General features: G+C 46.9%; 1 protein-coding gene across 5 annotated transcripts; it reads right to left on the minus strand.

Moving 5' to 3' along the window:
- Window positions 1-3,017: 3,017 nt before the first annotated feature.
- THAP4 (THAP domain containing 4) lies at window positions 3,018-20,746 on the minus strand. Of its 5 annotated transcripts, none has more exons than XM_062611168.1 (6): window positions 20,459-20,722; window positions 18,431-19,587; window positions 8,156-8,315; window positions 5,346-5,455; window positions 3,931-4,034; window positions 3,018-3,345 (listed from the first exon to the last, which is right to left on the minus strand). In XM_062611168.1, exons 1-6 carry the CDS (start codon window positions 20,533-20,535, stop codon window positions 3,226-3,228), a joined length of 1,728 nt encoding a protein of 575 aa, XP_062467152.1. In that variant the 5' UTR covers window positions 20,536-20,722; the 3' UTR covers window positions 3,018-3,225. The 5 variants fall into 5 exon arrangements, with proteins under 5 accessions (XP_062467152.1, XP_062467156.1, XP_062467154.1 ...); XM_062611172.1 differs by having other exon boundaries at window positions 18,998-19,587; window positions 20,459-20,705; XM_062611169.1 differs by lacking the exon at window positions 3,018-3,345 and adding an exon at window positions 3,352-3,774 and having other exon boundaries at window positions 20,459-20,742.
- Between the last annotated feature and the right edge of the window lie 295 nt (window positions 20,747-21,041).

Consider the following 21,041-nt stretch of genomic DNA (forward strand, 5'->3'; position numbering starts at 1 on the left):
AAGCATAGCATAAAGCATAACAGTTTTATCCCTGGGACAACAATGGTAACACCAGGATTCCAGCTGCTCTAACACATCCTTGAAACCCCACTGGCATCATCTAGCATCACAGATCAGTAACCGAGTAATCACAGAGTCACAGAACAGTTTGTGTTGGAACAGACTTTAAAGCTCTATCAGTTCCAACCCCCTGCCAGGGGCAGGGACACCTTCCACTAGACCAGGTAATCAGAACAAGACTGACTCCAGGGACACCTGATCAAATTAGACAAGCAGCAAGAATGCTGCAGAAACAGAATGGCTTTGCCAGGTTTCATTGTGATTAATAATTGGTAGTGTGGCTGTTAGGGATGTACTGTACCTGAATGCTTGAAGGATATAACAACCCTGTTTAAAGCCCCATTTGGGTGCCCCAATTTGGCTGAGGCACTTCATACACATGAATAAATACTTACCCTTGTAATTGTATGCTTTGAATCCAGTCTCTCACCTCAGCGTGGGCCAGGCAGCACTTTTTATAACACAAGCCCTGGGTGAGGACCCCCACTGTCACACACAGGCACCAAATGACTTTCAGCTGGTGTATCCCACCTCCCCATCTCAGGTGCTCTTTTTCGGTTTGCAACAGGGTCAGGTACTGGGGCAACGCATCCAACAAATAAATAGGGTCCAAAGGAAAAGTCAGTGGTGTGATCATGTCCTTTAGGTTGCTTTCCAGCCCAGGCATGTGAGTTAGCATGGACCATCTGTGCAATGAGTTCTGCAGTCCTGCATCCAGCTCCGGGGACCTTAACACAAGAGGAACGTGGAGCTGCGCGAGTGAGTCCAAAGGAGACCATGAAGATGCTCTGAGGGCTGTTGCAGCTATGCTATGGAGACAGGCTGAGAGAGCTGGGCTTGTTCACCCTGGGGAAGTATCTGGGGAGACCTTAGAGGAGCTTCCAGTGCCTAAAGGGGCTGACAACAAATATGAAGAGGGACTTTTGACAAGGGCCTGTAGTGACAGGACAAGGGGGGAATGGCTTTGAGCTGGCAGAGGGGAAAGGTAGATTAGACACGAGGAAGAAATTTGTCTGTGTGAGGTTGGTGAGGAGCTGGCACAGGTTGCCCAGAGAAGCTGTGGCTGCCCCATCCCTGGCAGTGTTCAAGACCAGGTTGGACGGGGCTTGGAGCAGCGTGGGTCTAGTGGAAGGTGTCCCTGTGCATGGCAGGGGGTTGGAACTGGATGAGCTTTAAGGTCCCTTCCAACCCAAATCAGTCTGGTTTCCTTGAACAAGAGCAAACAGCTGAGACATTTCCCTGGGAGAACAGATGCCACTAATAAGGCAGTAAATAAAATCCATGTGCAGTGCTTTACAGTTCAGTTGTAATTAACTCTGCACTGCCAAAAGAACTGAAGCCGTAACTGCACACTAATTACACATTAATGTGAGCATTCATCCTCTCTCAGCTGGCTAGCTCTCTGGAGACCATGGCTTTTATTTCACTTTTGCATACGCCAAAACCACCGTGGCCCACTGGGACCTGTGTGGAGCCAGAACACTGGGGCAGTTCCTGCTGCTCCTCCTAAAAGCCCAGCAAGGCTGAAAGTGAATCCTGGCAAGTTAACATCCATTTGTGACAGCAGGAGGAGCAAGGGAAGAGGATGAAGGACTCCACTGCTCTCCAGGGACTGTGCCCAAACACACACAGCCCATAATGCAGGTCAAATTCAAGCCAATTGATGTTTGGGAATGCCTTATGCTGCCAAACCTGCCAGCACCACAGAGCCACGCTGGATCAGTCCCTTGCTCCAGGTCTCTCCTAGCAGTGCCCCCGGCTCTGTGGGAGTCCCTGTTCCTGCTGGGGCTCAGCTCCATCCTCCCAGAAGCCACCATGGTGCTGTCCTGATGTGGATGCTGCTGCTGTGGGTGCTGGATGAGGAACCTTGCTGCAGAGCAAGGAAAACGTCTCTATCCTTGGTGGAAAAGCATTCAAATGACCTGGCAAGGGAGAACACATGCTCTGGTCTGCCAGGGTTAGCGGCTCCCTCTTGCATCTTACCCCCAGTACCCCAAAGGCATTGCTGGGTCCTGTTTCTCCAACAAATTGCCAGAAAAGATGTCTCCTCCCATTCCAAGGGCTTTTCTTGCAGCAGGGCCTCTTGCCTGATGGCCATCTGTTACTGATATTCAACCATGTTTGTGTTCACTCCATTGCCATCCATTATATATGGCCAGGACGGATTAGTGGGGCTCGGTTACACTTGAGAACTTCCATCAAGGGGCTGGAATACAATCAAGAAGCAGCAGATCAAAGCCTTAAACACCAATCACCCAGTGAGGATCCATTACAGATTCAGCCTCAATCCCTCCCCAGCCCTGGCACAGGCTGATGCCCAGCACAAGACAGGTCTTGCGGGGATATGAGCTGACGCCACCCTGCAATACAGCCACAGCTCCAGAGTGCACCTTCCAGGGGTGCATCCTCACAGGGATGAGCAAAGCAGCATGGAAGAAATCAGTAATGGCCCCTCTGCTCCAGTTGCAACTGACATTCTTCCCTCTCTACCAGTTCTTGAGCCATATTCAAGAATATCAGTACCATGTCAGGTTGGAAGGAACCTTACAGGATCATCCAGTTCCTGCCGGCAGCACATTCTTCATGAAGCTAGGTAAAGTCTGGTTCTGTACTCCAGCACTGCCCCAAATCCTTTCAAGTCAGCTGGACAGCACCATCAGGACTGGGTCCTGCAACAGTTCTCTGTCCCACAGCAAGACACAGGTGCTCACTCCAAATACTTAAGCCAAATTTCATCAGGCAGGAGCTGGAGTTTTCAGGTTCTGTCACTGCAGTACAAATCTATTCCTGATCCTGCTGCTTCTGCAGCTTTATTCAGGTTGGTGAGAAAGGTCCAGGAGGTTGGAATTGCAACCCAACACCTAACGAACAGGAATCAAAAAGCGCCTCTGCAACCACCACCAGAGCAGAGGAGGGACACACAGACCACTGTGCAATTACACCCAAAGACACAGCTATAAAAATAAAAGCTTTTTTATTATTATTTTTTAATATACCATTACAGAAACATCTGAGTAACATTCTCAACAGGACAGGCAGCTCCGCATCCCCAGGGTGAGCGCAGGCAGCTCCAGGGTGTGCCATGCTGTGCTCCCAAGCTGCCAGTGCTCTCGGTGCACGACACTCCGCTCCTCACCCTCGCAGGGAGACGTGGCCCTCCTGGCATCAGGGTGTCACCTTTTTGTAGGTAATGTGGAGGTGCTGAGTCATGGGCTGCGTAGTGGTTGCCATTGAGACAGTTTGTTCGAGTTTCCCATCAGAATTGAGCCTGAATTTTCTGGTAATCTAAAAAAAGGAGTAGGAAAAGGAAGAACAAAATCAAGCAAGCAGCTTCCACAGGATAGATTTCTCACCAGCGCTTTCCACCTTCCCTTTGCCATCCTTGTGTTTGCTGCTAATGCGCCACAGATGGAAGAATATGCTCAATACAGGCACACAAGCTCCAGTGAAAGGCAGGCATTCCTAAAATATCCTGATGAGGCCAATTACTGGACATACCTACATATGCACCCTCATACTGTAATTAATCCAGAAGACCAGCATTAACACCACTGTCGTACAAGGGTATTTAGACAAGATTTTACTATTCTCTTTCCTAAGGAGCTGCTACTGGCCACTTCTGGAGGCAGGACTCTGGGCTGGCTGGTCTGATTCAGCACATCAGTTCTTAATGATCTCTCTGTGCCTTGTAATGTATGAAAGATCTTCTGAAGGCTGTAACAGAAAGGATAAGCCAGGATGCCTCGCAATACTACCAAGAACTCCTGATGGCAATCTGTAATTAAAGCACGCTCATCAACCTGCCCTCTCAACTAAACACCTTCTGGGGCTAGCAGTACTAGGTGAATTTTTCACCACATGTACACTCACCTGTTCTACATGGGGCTTCTTGGCAAAGGAGATCCTGGCTATAGAGTGAGATGCTATAGACAGCTCTTGTCCATTCACTTCCCCTTCCTCCACCTCCACCAGACCTAGCGAAAACAAGGTCATATATACTACTAGGTTACAAAGTTTACTCAACAATGTCACAGTTATTAAGCTATGCAACAGACCACCACTGTCCCTGAAGAACAGTTTTGACCTAGCACATACTGACAACCTCAAATCCATGCAACCTCAGACATGTAATGCTGCTTAGAAAAACCTAGTCAGACAGACTTACTCATAACATATGGGAAAAGTATTGCATTGCAACTGGCAGCTTTCCCTTCAGAACCTGCTCCAGAGTTCTAGACGCAAATTTAAATGTCAACTGGGTTTTAACACTCTTTCACTTACAATAATTTAGACATAGTTCTCATTCAGTACCTGTAAGGTGTGTAACAAGTACCAAGGCACTACATCCACATGGTGGGAGATTCTCCTAGTTTAGGAACTAAGAAGACTGTACCAAGATCACTCTCAAAGACTGTTTAGGGAACAATAGGAAAGAAGCTTCCCTGCTACAGTGCTGCAGAGGCTCTTGGTAGTGCCACAGTCTGAGCAGGGTGTCCAATAGGGAAGCTGCTATACTGGTCATACCAAATAGTCCTGAATGGAGAGGCTGCAAAGGGGCTTTAAAACCACTACAGCCTCACCCTGCCAGGGTCATAGTCTCAATCCTGCACTGCAGAATCCAGTATGGCAAGTGTTGACATTGGTAACAACAGTCTAAGTGGGATCTTCAATCTCTCCCTACTTTGCACGAGCAGCTGGCCAAATACAACACGATAAAAGGAGGACACAAACCAAAGCATGCACTTTTATATCTACCACAGGGTCCACTGTGACCAAGTCACAGGAGCAACGGAAATGAAGCATCTTATCTGTACGCATTCCCTGCCTCCCCACAAAAAAAGACTCGGATGCTATGTAGGCATCAGGAATGTCATGGGCCACTTCTCACCTGTCATCATTAAGGCTTAGTCTGCAATTCTTGTTAGACGCAGATGTTCTGTTGATTTACAAAGCTATGTCTGCAAATACCAACATATAATTTGATAAAAGGATACTCCTCAAGTCTCCTGCATGCATGGTATTTCAATTTGCCTGTCCTTACCTTGGCCCTTCCTGCCACAGAAAGCTTGAAAGCTACAGTGTCTAGACAAAACCACACAGCCAGCCCTAGGAACACAGTGCTTTCGACACAAGCTCATTTATTAATTTGTTTTCACTGTGGGTTCAGCTTGAAAAACAATGAAAAAGATTACAAATGAAACTGTGAGAGATGCAACAATTTTCTGGACAAGTGATGACAGGGTAAGGACCTATTCTTCCCCCCAGTTTGGTTATTAGGTGTGTACCTGTGTTCTGAGCACTGATGAAGGCCACCTTATTCGTGTCGGGTTTGAGGCGGATGAATCCACATTCTCGGTGCATGGGCTTCCTGGTGTCCGGATGGAAGGCATTGAACCTGAGGGGAAATCGGAATACAAAAGCTGCTGTTTGTTGCACTGAAAATAGCGTTTGGCCTAATTTCACCTCAGAAGCAACAGTATTGTATTTAGCCATGACTGCCTTCAGGATTATATGAAAAGTAAATGAATGACAATGCTTCATGCTTGGGAAATGCAAACGTATAAAAATATGGTTCCTTTACAGGCACAGCTATTCCTCAGTGGCTGGAGTTATTTAAGTTCAAGCTTCAGATTTTTCACAGCTCCTGGGTCTTTAAGAGCTAGCTGAGAAAGTCCCTCAGGAAGTCAGACATTTCACAGATGCTGAAGCCATACTCTGTCTCAAATACTTCCTTTTCTCAAATAAGTATCTGGAATTACAATATCATCTTTATTTAGCTTTTAAACCTGGCAAGTTGCTTGGGGTTTTTTTTGTGTACTACTTGCAGCAGGCAGTAACAGAGCAGACTTATTTCTCTCATAACCCCCTTCAAAAAGAAAAAAAGTTCAGCTCAGATTCTTATTTGTCCTTCATGAGGCTTTACAGTTGTATGTTTAGTCAAATGCAATGCGGGTGATTTTATATATATCATACAACGTTCATATATTACATTAGTGCTACACCACTCCAGAGTCTACACAGGTAACCAAATTAAACAGCAGCTTGAACACAGCAGCAAGCTAGGTATCTATATAACGTAGCAGACTATTCTGTTGGTGTTTCTAGACTAATCTCTTTCTTTTCATACTGCTTTTCACAGTTTCCCACTCTGCATCCTTCTGTAGGAAAGGAGACGGAGGTAACCTCACAGCTGCTAAATCTGCACAAGAACTCCCTCATGTGACAGCAGTTTCCACACATGCCTCTGCTGTGCAACTGGGATGTGCCTACTGGAAATGGCCAACACGAGTCACCTTGGGCACCGTGACCCATCCTGGGACTGCAGATTGTACTGTCAGCTGCCAGTCCCATGCTGGCAAGTGTGCAAGAAGAGCTTGATCAATGGGCTTGTCCAGGTGCTGGCATGTCAGAAGCTGGAGCATTTATTTATTAAAGCAGCCCTGAGAGCTGAAAAGCCCAAAGCAAGTATCTCCTTTGTGAAGTAAAATATAATGAATCACGTTGAGTCAACATTTCCTAGACCACCAGCAGCACAGGAACAGCACATGGTACCCCCTACACTTGGTACAAGAAACCTGTGGGTTTCCTGAAGACAAGGAAGTGGAAGCTCAGCTAAGGCATGCAGTTGAGGAGTAGTTAAGGTGCCTTGCAGCTGCTTCTTGCTCCTCCTGTTTGGTTTTGTCTCTACATAAAGGAGGTCTCCTTTTAAACCATATGTTACAGGAAAAAACAGGAATGACTTCTGCCAGTGGTGCAGGGCTGCATCTGCACTAAGGGACTGCCCTAGCATGTCAGCCTCTGTGCTCTGCAGCTACTGAAGCCACAAACCCTATGGAGTCATGCCTCATTGTGGAATTATCTAGCATCACAGGAAGAACAAAAATCAGCCTTCTTACAGTGCCTGAAGTATTCAAGAGACATATGGACTGTCTTAAAACAGTAAAAAAAAACTTGACTCAAATTAGCAAATGTTCAGAAATTGGAGAGGGAGATGCAGACAGAGCATGACTGTCAGAGCTTTGCTTCTTTTGGAAACTGGATTAGAAATGTCACATACTGAGCTCTGCTCCAGTGAACAGTACACACCAGGAATACAAAGCATCTTTCACATAGCACTGGCATCGTGAAATTGTTCCTTTCTCTGGTTTTCAAAGCAACAAACTTTCTAACTCACCCTCTCAAATAAGTATTGGAGCAGCCCTGAACATTTAGCTAACATGTCACTTCACTTCCTCTAGATTTTTCTTAGAACAATTACTTGCAACCAAGGATGTTAAGCTATCTGCCTCCTAACCCATGGAGTCTGTCAAACACTTTCTTTTCAATTTTCACAGTGGCAAAGACTGAGGACCATAAAATGGACAAACTTGACAGCCATGCAATAGCTCCTTCATTTATTTTATCTCTAAGTGGGAGTTTCACAAAACATGATAGCAGTTGTCATGCTATTACCCAAAGACCCATTTCTAATTAGACAGCTACTGCCAGCAAAAAGAATGGTGAGTTTTTTTCTGGCCATGAAGACCGTACATCTCTTGGCTAACATATGCACCCAGTGCACATCATGTTAAAGTGGAAGAATCATTGTTCTTTCAAAAGGCAGGTATGGAATTTGCATAAACAACAGCCACCATGCCCATGCTGGGGCCATTCCTGGTACCCCAAGTTACTCTCACTATTCTAAGTTATGGTCACATTCACAGCACCCTGAGGTATACTTCTGACTATGTAACCCAAGAACTGTACATTGCGTCATGCTCATAGTCCTGATCCTGTGCACTGCATGAGTTCACAGGTGCAAACTCACTTCTGAAAGCCTCTGTGGAAGTGCACTTGTACTCTCAGGTGAGTGAATTTTCAGTGACTGCAGGTGTGCAGCTCTGGGTATGTTGCAATAGCATGCCAATTAATCACAGGTTTTAAAAGAAAACAAAAGTCAGACCATACAGTTATGTATTATTACATCATCTCATTTGGTAAGTGAAAATCTGTTTACTTTGCCACCAAAAGAGAAACACGACCAGCAAATCTCACTGGAGGCATGCCTGCTCCGGTCCAAAAGCTGCTGCCAACAAGTAAAAACCCCATGACTTACGAAAAGTTGAGCATGGGCTGCCCCACGTGAGAGATGTGCACTTCTTCAAGGTACTGGAAGGGCTTCATTGTAGGGAAGGTGCCATCTCCTGGTGGGTCTGACAGCCACGTGCCCAGCATCCAGGACAGAGGTTCCATCACAGGATTCAGCTGTGGAGTCTCTGGGAGGGGGGTGGGGAGAAGAAGAAAGAATGAAGAAAGAAATTGAGGGATCTGTGCTCTGCAGTTTGCCGAGAGCTGCCTACAGCTGGGTGGAGGTGAGCACAAAACACCTCAGGAATGGTCCAATGCAGCAGCAACACTCTTCTCTAGGGCAGTGTCAGCTCCAAGTTGCAAAGGTAGATGGGGAACAGTCACAGAAAATAGATGTGTTTTCAAACCTGCTCTTGGCCTTACATGAGCACTTTTTCAGGTGGTCCATTTCTGCCTCCTCTCTGTTAGCTTGATCTGAAGAGAAAGCCCCCTCCCATCTATACACAAGGAAGACAACTGAAATCTCAACATAAAAAAAAAAAAAAAAACAAAAAAAAAAACCCTAAATGATAATTAAATCTCTAATGCTCTGGCCTGATTCTTCCCAAGCACCAAGTACATACTGCTTGTTTCAGAGGCTAAGGAAATGTTTACTTCAGAGGAAAATCAGGCTGCAAACATATTCAAGATCAAAGTTTGGCTGCAGTTTTTCTGAAGAGGTTAACAATGACGTGCACTTGTACAGAGACACAGGGATTATTCAGGATTTGTTCTCCTTAGGCTCTGGACTAAGGTTACGTGAAATGTTTTAAAAAGACTATGGAGCCTGCAAGTTAAAGCATAAATGGAAGAGAAAGCTACTTCCCTTCGTCATTGCTTTTATTAAAAGCAACCAAGGTCTGTTTCACAATGTTAAAACTTCAACAAATCATTTTAGAAGATGGGAGTTGAAGAAAGTTGTTTTCACACCTTGTGATATCATTGAATACAAGAACCAGCTACCTGCCCAGCTGGTCTAAAAGACATAAATTCAGCTTCAGGGAGAAGTTATCACTTCAAGAGGTGATGCTGTGGGTAAAAATTTGCTTGCTCAGTCTGAGTTTCACTGTGCTCAGTCCCAAACGTCAAGCTAAAAAGATTGAGCAAGGAGGAAGAACGGAAAGTATGCATCTGAAATGCCAAAGACAGAGTAAGAGGGTAAGAGAGAAGGTCTCCTAGATAAGAGAGACACTTTTGTTATTCATCCTCCCACAGACAGCAGGTTTCAGAAACCAGCTGGCATGTCAGCAGGATGCAACCAATTAATCTTCTTTACCCTGAAGTATTTTGCAACTGAAGCAACATGAGAAAACATGACAGCTCCCTATGAAATCAATGATAAAAATCCGTGGCATTAGTCAGCCTTTGCAAAGGCTGTCCTGACAGCCTGTGTGCTCACCACCAGCACACCAAGCTGTGCAGAAGGAGTGCCTACAATCCACACAGCAGTGCTAGGGTACAGGAGAGTATTTCGTTGTACTTACCTTTCACCTGTATTGTGAGCAATCAAAGCAACAGAACTTTATTTTCTGGTGTAGCAAAGGCCTCAACACAGTGATGACTGATAACAAAAGTCCAAAACTTATTGCTACATGAAACCCCATAATCCGACACTGCTTCTTAAGAACCAGCTTCCCTTTCTACTGTCATGTTGAGAGCATGTAGTTTTGCAAGTACGGAAAGTATCACTACCCCATCCAACTGGTATTTGCCTTTGACTGTGCACTTCACACACTGCATTTCTTTCCAAGCTTTTTTCAGGCTCACACTCCCACCGTGGAAGGGAAGAGCAAAGCTCTGGAAAAGCCAGAAGACACTGCTGCCTGGACTGCTGCTGCCCTCTCCTGGGTCAGGAGGTGGCAATAAATCCTAGAAGCAGGATGCTTTCTGCTACCAGAGTGCTTGTAATACAGCACTTAATTTTCTTCTGCTTACCAACCTTCCAGCATTTCAGGAGAAAGCATCAAAAATGACAGGTGAAAGAAACACCTTTAGCTATTTCCACTCTTTATACCTGGTTATAAACCAAGAGAAGTCAACTGATTGTTTCCAGCACCCACAGCTTGACCCCATTGCCTTGCTGTGCAGCCTGGATAGAGGGGCAGCCTCCTCTCACTTCTAAAAAGCTGGACTTCCAGCCAGCTGAAAGGTAAAGTGTAACTGTATATCCTGAAGTCTATGGCATGTGGGCAAACAACACAGCCAAGCAACCATTATTACCTGATAGCAGTGAAGCGAACATGAGATTTTTAGATCTTAAGTCACCTGCAAAGGCTAAGAGTAACAGAAATGCTGGTGGGAAAAAGGACCAGAGACTCAATGAAGTGCAGAAGAGAAGACACATCCTGATCACATCCTATGCAGTGCTCTTCTTACCTTCAGTATTGGTCTCTGACTCATGGATTGAATCACTTTCTCCCCCTGACAGCCTCCTCTTCCAGAGGGCTGAGCTGAGAGTGGGAAAGCAAGAGTGGGGAGGCAGACAGGAGAGGGGCTAGTTGGGTTCATTAGGAAAGAAGTGATTTGAAAAGGTATTTGTTTCTTATGTCATGGTTTGGGTAGGTAAATGCAGGACTACTGAAGCAATAAGAAGTAGAGTTTAAAGAATACATCTTTGCAGAGCTGCTTTGTTTCAAGCAACAGGTTTACAGATGCAGTCACTGTCAAGAGGAATTTCACTGATGGAGCATGTACTTCCCTTTTTTAAAGATCTAAACTCCTGGCACATCACTTTTACAAGCAACTTGCTACTATGGCTTAAAGAGTGTGTGACAATAGCAAGAATACAAACCACACCTGAGAATTTTCAGTGCAAGAGACATTTTCTGTATATTTAAAGCTTCAGACTCAGATGGGGTGCTCTTAATGCTGGTTCTCTTGTATCCACATGCAGAGAATTCCTTTAATCTAATAAATTCCTTTAATCTAAATCTGGACCTAGCATCTTTAGACCTCTGCTCCTCTATGAAATCCAACTGAAATCAGCCACAACACTCACAAGTTGCAACAGCTTGGGAGACAAAAACCGCATAAGGCACACAGAAGTGACCTGACCACCTAAATCTCTTTCCTTCAGGAAGCCACTGCAGCAGTCAGCTCTGTTTCACCATCTGACCCTACTTCATCCCTTCAAACTGACAGATGAACTGTTTCCACATCTTTCTCATTCACGGAGGGGTTAGAAGTCAAATCCCTCCCTGCTCTAGTCACTAACAAACTCAGACTGTGACCAGCTCCCACACTTTGCAGCAGGAGACAGGGCACCCTTCCTGCCATGAGACAAACCAGACAAAGCTGTCTGGACAACCCCCTTAGGCCATGTCTACACGGGCTTCAGCCAGCGTGGCTCTCAAGTGAGATCCCTGGTGGATTTTTATCCACATTAGTACAAATTCCTACACAGCTTTACCAGCAAAACTGCGGAATGAGTAGCCAGCTTGTTGGTAACAAGGCAGCTAGAGCTGCATCAGAAGAAGCATGACCAGCAGGTCGAGGGATGGCATTCTCCCTCTCTGCATTCTCTGCTCTCGTGAGACTCCCCCTGCAGTCCTGTGTCCAGATCTGGGGCTCCCACTACAAGAGGGACATGGAGCTGCTCGAGTGAGTCCAGAGGAGATGCTCCAAGGGCTGGAGCACCTCTGCTATGGAGACAGGCTGAGAGCTGGGCTTATTCAGCCTGGAGAAGGTTCCAGAGAGACCTTAGAGCAGCTTCCAGTGCCTAAAGGGGCTACAAGAAATACGGAGGGACTATTGACAAGGACGTGCAGTGACAGGACAAGGGGGAATGGCTTCGAGCTGACAGAGGGGAGGTTTAGATTACGTATTAGGAAGAAATTCTTCTGTGTGAGGGTGGTGAGGCACTGGCACAGGTTGCCCGGAGAAGCTGTGGCTGCCCCATCCCTGGCAGTGTTCAAGGTCAGGTTGGACGGGGCTTTGAGCAACCTGGTCTAGTGGAAGGTGTCCCTGCACATGGCAGGAGGATGGGAACTGGATGAGCTTTAAGGTCCCTTCCAACCCAAACCATTCCACACTTTCCCCTAAGCTGCAGGAATCTTAAGCAAAAAAAACCCAACCAAACAAAGCAACTCAAACAAAAACAACCCCCAAGCAGTAAAACCCAATTCACACAGCATCTTCTCAGTCTTCAAAGTGCTAGGTCTACAGCCACAGCTGGGCAGCCTCCTGCACTCCTTTCTTCAGTGTCACTTACTGGATTTAAACTGGATGTTAAGGTTCTGGCAATTAAGGAGCAGCATTGTTCGGTGCATCTTTGCTACATTTAAGTACAAAAGGTGGCTTTGGGCCCTGCTGCCCTGAGTGTTGCACCCATTTATGCACTCTGCTGATGTTCCCCATAGTAAACCAGTACAGCACTCCTAGCAGTGACATGCACCAGCTCCATGTCTTCTCTAAAAACTGGGAATGTGATTATATAAATTTTCACCTTGCTGCCTATCTTAGTAACTAATTTCATGGCCAAGCACTAATGCATTACTGCATCTATTTCTAATCCCTGTGGTAAGCCAGTTATGATACAATAGAAACGCTGGACATGAAACTAATCTGGAATGTGTACTCAGCATGGTCATCACCTCTGTACTTCGGAAGTCATCTGTTGGGAGTTATTAATAATTACACCTTTTGCTTTTTTTCCTTGGAGAGCCAACCTATGTGGTAGACAGCTTTATTCCTTCTTTCCTTTCCTTCTTCCTCCAGATGTCTTCATTCTTCTCTAGTCTGACTACAACAGCATTAGAGAATTTTAAAGATTTTGAATATCCTTTGAATACCCTTAAAACCAACCTGGTCCTTTTGCTGGGAACCTGCATGCTGCTGAACATAGTTTGGGTCCTGTTTAAGGTTCACAACTTAAGATAACTATTTAAGAATACCACTCAGAGATCTTCCCTAGGGCTGGAGAATAATGAGTGGCAGGGTGTGGGGGATAGTATGGACAAGGGCCTAGGGCAGTGGACAGCTCCACTGCTTCAGGAGTTCACCCTTGAGCAAGTGCAGAATCCAGACAAACTAGTACAATATTTGGAAAGAGTATGCTGTCATCCTGCAATTCCAGAGACACAAATCACTGCAACATGCTGGGGCCTGGTCCAAGAAGAAATGGACATGAAAATCATCACAGTTACTGAAGGAGAATGGAAGCAAAGCCGTCACAAGAACAGGAGGAAGAGACAGAAGAAGAGAGAACCTCTGGATCCCTGTCCCCAAGTGAGCTGCAGGATATGCAGAAAGATTTCAGCATCAGCCAGGTGAGCACATTATCACCTGGCTACTCCAACGCTGGGATAACGGAGCTGAACTAATAGGGAAGAGAAGCAGCTGGGAACACTTGCTAGGAAAGAGAGAACTGAAAAGGTAATTGAGAGAGGGACTCAGCCTCTGAAGGTGACTCCTGTCAGCCATGAAGGCAAGACTTCAAGGAAGATGTTACATGCTATCCAGGTAAGTGGAATGCAATAGAGACAATCAGGTTTACTGGACTGTGTGGATCAGATGGCCTGACACGTCAGTCATACAGGAGTATAAGGCTCTAGTAGACACTGGTGCACAGTGTAACCTGATGCCATCAAGCTGTCAAGGAGTAGAACCTGTCCGTATTTCTGGTGTGACAGAAGGATCCCAAGAGGTGATTGTACTGGAGGCTGAAATGAGCCTGCCTGGGAAGGAGCAAAAAAGCACCCCACTGTGACTGATCCAGAGGCTCCATGCATCCTTGGCACAGACTGTCTCAGGAATGGGTATTTAAGGGACCCAAAAAGGTACCAATGAGCTTTTGGTATTGCTGTCTGCGAGATGGAGGAAATTGAGCAACTATCCACCTTGCCTGGTCTCTCAGAGGATCCTTCTGTTGTGGGGTCGCTGAAGGTGAAAGAACAACAAGTGCCAATCGCGACCACAACAGTACACCGGCGGCAATACTGCACCAACCGGGACTTGCTGATTCCCACCCATCAGCTGATCCATAGACTGGAGAGCCAAGGAGTGATCAGCAGGACCCGCTCATCATTTAATAGCCCCATATGGCCAGTGGGAAAGTCTAATGGAGAGTGGAGACTAACAGTCGACTATCGTGGTCAGAAGGCAAAGATTTCAGAACGCTATCAAAATCAGAGGAGGAAGTGACACATGCAGAGGAGGCCCTACTGTACAACAAACTACCAGAAAGTGAGAAGCAATATTCCTTGTTTACTGATGGGTCCTGCTGTATTGTGTGAAAGCACTGGAGATGGAAGGAGTCTCACGCAACAAGCTGCAGAAACTGCTGAAGGAGAAAGTGGGTCAAGTCAGTTTGCTGAGGTGAAAGCCATCCAGCTGGTCTTGGACAGTGCTTAACAAGAAGAACAGCCAGTACTTTATCTCTATACGACTCATGGATGGTGGCAAATGTCCTGTAGGGGTGGCTGTAGCAATGGAAGCAGAGCAACTGGCAACGCAGAGGTAAATCCATCTGGGCTGCTGCACTGTGGCAGGGTATCACTGCTCAGGTGCAGAACCTGGTGGTGAAGTGCTATGCGTTTATGATGGTGGAAGCCACCACTGGATGGTGGAACCTCAGCTGTCCCTATCCCAGAGAAGACAGAAAAAGAAGTCCCAAGCAGCACCAGCCATCTCAGAACAAAATCATTTTTCTTCCAAAATCAACCTCCAAGTTACTACCCAGCTGCCAGGTTAGCAGTGCCCGCCCTCGTAGAAACAATCTTTCTGACAGCACATCTCTGCAACCCATTGTAACTGGATAGGGACACACTGCTGTTCAAGTCCTGCTCGGACAAATGAAACTACAGCATCTTGCATCCTTGTACAACCCCACTTCTCAGTGCCACCAAGGAATAGGATTTTGCTGGTTATTTTCTGCAACACAAATGAAAACCTATTGCCACCTTGATTGGAAACATCATCTCAGGCCCCACAGACCAGGCATGAGAAATCCATCTCAGCACACCACCAGTCATTTAATGTTCGAGTCCTTCTGCTTGTCCCCAAAGTTCAGCTATGAGTCATTCATATGTAAAAAGTAGAAATAACCCCATTTCTGTGCTGGCTTTCTACAAATATTTAAAGATAAATCTAAGCTGGAAGGAAATATGATTTCCTACACATTCCTAGCAAAATTCTAACCATTTTTCACATGGACTAATTTTGAAAACCCTCCTGCCTTTAATATGACCTTCAAGAAAGCAGACACACAATGCTAAAGTCCACATATGCTCAAACAGCTGAATTCTAACAGCTTTACCTCTGATAAATACAGACACTTCAATCCCGCTGAATCATACCTGTGTTTGTTCCATTGCCAGCCATAGTTCACAGGGTTATTTTTCTATTCCTTAGTCTAGCTTTCTAACCACCTTTGCCCACCAGCAAGTGCTTTCCGCAGGGCTCCTAAGATGGCTATGAGGGAAGTGATCTCATGATTAGGTAGAACAAGTTATCCCAGTGCCTTCTGGGAGATGTAGTTTTACAAAATGACCAAACTTGAACACATTAAGACAAGGTGATCTTGTGGAAGGAGCATCTCAGATCTCCTGTACCTGCTAGCACTGGGGGAGTATGACACAGCAGAGCTGCAAAAACTTCCAAGCAGAACAAGATGGTCAGTTAGTACTTGTGTATTGGGGGACAGAGCAGTTAATCTCCCCTGCCTCAGGACACTGGATCCATATTTGCTCACTGGCTCTCCCTGATTTCTCCCAGTGCATCCTATTGTTCTCCAGAACACACATCTAACCCTGTTCTGTTTCGTGCACTGTTCCTAACTGCACTCCTCTGCTGGAAGTATTCCTCAACCTGTGGTCCATGGATCTCAGAAGTGGCTCACAAAAACAGCAGGAAACATTTTCCTACTAAACAAGTGGGCAAATTCAAAGTTTAGATGGAAAAGATCACTGTAGCAGCTGTGGACGAAAGAGCCCGGGACTTCTAAAACCAGTTAGACCATTCCCCTGTTAAGACACGTTGGGCAACAACGCTTGAGTGCTTCACAGGATCGTTTAGGTTGGAAATACCCATTGTGACAGAGCACACCGCGAGCCAAACTCACCCAGACTGAGTCACCGATCCTCAAGTGTGTCTGGCAGGGACTGCACATACAGCACTTCTACTGAAATCTGCTCTTTCCAGCCGTCTGTAGTTTGGGTACAGCCAGCAGAAATTAACTTGTCTCACTGGAGGAAAACACCAGCTGAGAGCTAATACCAAAATGAAGATCTGCTTAATGGGTGCAGGCTCAAGCTCACTTTTCTGCTTGGGATTTTGTGGAAGAGGTTGAATATCAGCAAAGAGAGGTCCCACAGTGCATGGAGCTGGGATGCAGACACGTAACAACCTGCACAGCCACTCCAGTCAGTTTCTGCACTTTCATTCCCCATCCCCAAGGCACCTGTGCTTAGAAGAAAAAAATATGCAGGCTCAGGTTCACAGCTAATAGCATCACCTCAACTACACATAGATAATTTAGGACAACTGAAATGGACCTACCAAAAACTATAATTATTATTAACCTAGTATGTCAGCTGACTGTATTTGCATGAATACCAAAAAGCCTTTCTTCACTTCAGCTTTGTATTTGAGTAAAACTTAGTGACTAGGCATAAACAAGACTCTGCCCAGCAGCAGTCAGCTGCACTTAACTCAGGTGTCCCTGCCCATGCCAGCGGGGTTGGAACTAGATGATCTTAAGGTCCTTTCCAACCCTAACTATTCTATGATTTTGGTTGCCATAAACTATTACTATGAGCACACAAAAAGCACTAGAAGGCAGAAGAGCACCCAGATTAAGCTTAAAAGAATAAAAAAGCAAGAAGTAAGCCACCCACCAACAAACCTTTTAAAAAGGTCACCAGCCAAAGTGTTCCATAAGAACTGCCCATCGCTGGCAGGACATTATCAGGTAATGAGTTGATTGATTCATTTTAAGAAATATAATTTTCCCTTAGAAAATTGATATGTCATTCTTACATTCTTTAGAAGATACTCTTAATACGTAATTCTCATGTTCTTGAAGACATATGTATGAAAACCTCTATCTCAGGAAAGAGAAGAAAAATCATAATGCTTTCTAGAATAAAGAAGAACATCTTTCAGGACACTATTTCTGCAACGAGTGTTTCACTGAAGGTATTCCAACAAAGCTAGACACCCTTTTTCATATGAATATGTGTGTGTGTGTGCATGAGAATGACAATTATGGAACCCTAAAACTGTATTTAGTTCTTTTCTTTGTTTAGAAGAAGCCATGAGATTTCTTCTCCTAAAGAAAAGAATAAGCATTACGATCAGGGAATAGCTAATCATCCATGGGTGACCACTTTTCCAAGAAAGCCCCGAGTCATGCACCCTTCAGAAGGCAACCCAACATCTTCCCAGCAGCCACACAAGCATCAAACATCATTACATGGTCCTAAACTCTTCCCCAAAATTGTATCTTGCAACTGGAGTCATTGTATAGAAGTTTTATCAGCTGTATATTACAGCACTCTTTTCCTTGCAAGAAAAAGGGTTATGGCCTAACTTGACCTCTCCATAACAACCTTTTTATAGGACCTTATCCCTCACCAAGTTCCCCAACATTTTCAGGTGTCTCTTGGTTTTCACTGATATTCACCATCTCTTCCCACTTTATTATCCATTTCCTGATGGCTTCTGCCTTCCGAAGAAGGAAATGATCAAACCAAACACAGACATTCAGTCAGAAAAAGTGACCTTGTTTGTTATCACGCCATTGTCATATTCGATACCTACCACCTCACCAAGATTTCCTATCTCCCAAGCACTGAGCACAGCATATGAAATCTAAGATCAGAAGACTTCTTACATCACTGGAAAAGGCTCCAGCAGCTTTCTCAGATAACTGCTGCCCAAGACAGCTCATTTACACAACAAAAAAATCCAGACATACTCCAAAGGAAGGCAAATCCCAACAGGTGCTACTGAGTCACAAACAAGCTAAAACAACCCAGGAAGGAAAAAAAGTCATCACAAGAGCTGTCTGCAACATCATGACCCAAAATACCATTCCAAACAAGGAATCACCCTCAGAAACTTTTGGGATGTAAGATAGCTCATCTGCCCAAAACCCTAATTCTTTCACCAGTATCTGTTGGTCTAACACAAGCTGCTACTACTCCTTCCAAAAATGTACCTTTCTCCTACTTTCTACCCATCATGTCTTTACAATCTCTAACTTAAACAGCCTCTTATTGCTAAGAAAATGATGCCTCAACACAAAGCTACTGGGCATACTGACCACAGTCCTGGGATAGCAGGCTGTTCAAGTAAGGGAAACTGATCCTCTTCAGCTCATCTAGCTTCTCCTTCAGCTTCCTGACTTGACTGTCAGAGCGACTGACCCTCTGCCTCAAAAGTCTCAACTCTCCGTTCTTCTTTTCTACCTGCTCCCGCAAGCAGCACACCTGACTTTTGCTCTGCCTGGAGGAGAAACAGTACGAGTGGAGGGAGTCGATGAGTTTGCAAGCTCCTGAGGCTGACATGATAACCTCATTGATTGACATGGGGTTAGCATCTGTGTCACCCTTCCGCCCCACCACAGCCTCAGCAGCAGGCTGAGGGGTGAGATCTGCTGGGGACGCCGACAAACCCTGCAAAGGTTTCTGAGGGGTGGCGGTGAGGGATGAAGTAGGGGAGCCTTCCACTATAGCTTTACTGTGCCCCATCAGATGGCTGCTGCAGCTTGGTTCCACATCTCTCTTTGGCCTTTTCCTTTCTAGCTGCTCTTTAGGGAAAGACGGCCTCTCTCGGGCATGCTTAGAGGAAAAGCTGTATGAATGAAGGGAGCCGATGAACTTGCAAGCACCAGAGGCGGGAGGGGTGAAGTCATCGACCGACACACCACTTCTGTCTGCTACCCAGCTCCCCGTCCAAGTGGCTTTCCGGCAGTCCTCCGCAGAAGACCTCTCAGGCTTTTTTTGAGGGCCAGGCTTTGCAATCAAATTGTCACCTAACGTCCTTCTCCGAGGGCTGTCCAGCTGGCTGTGATGGTTCTCTTCCTCCTCAGACATTGATTCGCGTTTCGCTTGCAACGATGCCTCCTCCATCTCCTTCGTCCCTTGCATCACCATGAAGTCCTTGCCAGAAGATGAGGTCCTTTGAACTACCTCACAGCCTCCTTCCCTTGGGTTTTCTCCATCCTGCAGCGGCACCTGGCTCGCTATTTTTCTTCTGCTCCTGACATAATCCAGGTTGTCGTGTTTTTTCTCCGCAAGCTGGAAGATTGTAGGAACAGCAGTGGGCTTCAGCAACCGGTGCTGGTCTTCCAGCCGCTTAGAAAAACTGTCTTTGGTGAAATGCTCGCTGCAGAGAAATGAGTATTTAGTGGGAGTCCAGTTGTCCCTTTGAACAGCTTTCAGCCACTGAATCAGACGCTTTGAATCCTTCAGAGGGAATCTAAAAAAATCCAAACAGACAAAACCCATGTAAAAATAAACTGCATTTTAGAAATCAGAAGGATAAGTACTCTTAAGTTTAGGAAATTCTTGTGAAAGCTGTATACTAACAGGTTACGCTCTTTAGTTCACTTCGGGCTGAAACACTCGATATTGGTTTCCCTCCATTAACAGCTCCACAAACAGCACAGAACAAGTGTTGTTTTCCTTTTCATCAGCAACTGACCCATTACTCAGCTGTCCCATCTGCCCTATGACAAACACAACGGCCTCTCCACAAGAATGAGGATGCGACTGAACATTCAAACACTCCAGCTTGGGCAGCACACTGTCCACTCACTGCCTCAGTAACCCCGTTCATGTTTATGGCGGGTCCACTTAATAACGTAAAAACGTCTGGACTGATAAAAAAGACCCACAGCAGTTGAATGAAGTGCCTTTTCCTGACAGAGTCGCATCACTTGCCTGAGATAAAGACCTTCCCTTAGGGACTCACCAGTGGCAGCATCCCCAGCGAGGCCCCTGGTGCGGGTAGCCGCTGGGAGGACAGAGAGGCCTTGGTGTGAGCCTGGGCCCAGGCCCTGCGGCAGCGAGAGGAGCTCGCAGCTGCCAACAGCCATTAAGGAGCCCAAAACTGGTCCCCGGCGCTGCAGGAAACAAAGGGCGGCCGCTGCCGCTCGGGGCCCGGAGGTGTCGGGAGGGCCGGGCAGTCACGGAGGCAGAAGCGCCGCGAGGGCAGCCTCGGAGGCAGAAGCCGCCCCGAGCCCGGCTGCCCGGCCGGAGTGAAGCCGGGAAGTGAAGGAGAAGCGAGCACGGCACCTGCGGAGGGCCGGGCGCGTCGGGGTTGAAACGGGCCGGGCGGCCACCCTTACCTGTGGAAGGAGACGGCGCCCCGGTGCGCCTTCCCCTGCCGGTTGGAGCAGTTGGCGGCGGCGCAGCAGATCACCATCTCCGGCCGCCGCCGGCCGGGCCCGCCCCGGCCCCCGCCCGCCGGCCCGGGCCGCCGCCTGCCGTACAGCAAGATGGCGGATACAGGTCACCCCGGCCGCCCCTCCGCCTTTGGGGAAGGGGTTTCTGTACGGCACTACCGTCAACCAAGATGGCAGCCGCCGCACGGCCGCCGCCATTTTGGCTGAAGCGCTGCCGTACAGCGCCGATGCTGTAAGGCGCGTGGGGAAGGGGAGGGGGATGAGTGGGATATGGGGGATCGCTCCCGGCGCCACTCGCTTGCCTCCTCGGCGCTGCAGGGCGTCCACCTCCCGACGAGCCGCTCGATCTGCGGCAGCCGAGCCGTCAAAGACGTCTCCGAGAGGGATCGGGCGGGGGAGGTCTACCCTCCAGGGGGAAGAGGGGAAGGGCTCGGCCGGCTCACTATAACACGATGGTCGCACCCGTACACCGGATCTTTCCCGGGCGTACGTGTCAGGGGCCGCTCCCGCCGGCGTCGTGCGGAAC

This window comes from Pezoporus occidentalis, unplaced genomic scaffold (genome assembly GCF_034315485.1).
Source record: "Pezoporus occidentalis ecotype Australia unplaced genomic scaffold, CSIRO_AGI_Poc_V1 ctg151, whole genome shotgun sequence".
Taxonomy (NCBI): domain Eukaryota; kingdom Metazoa; phylum Chordata; class Aves; order Psittaciformes; family Psittacidae; genus Pezoporus; species Pezoporus occidentalis.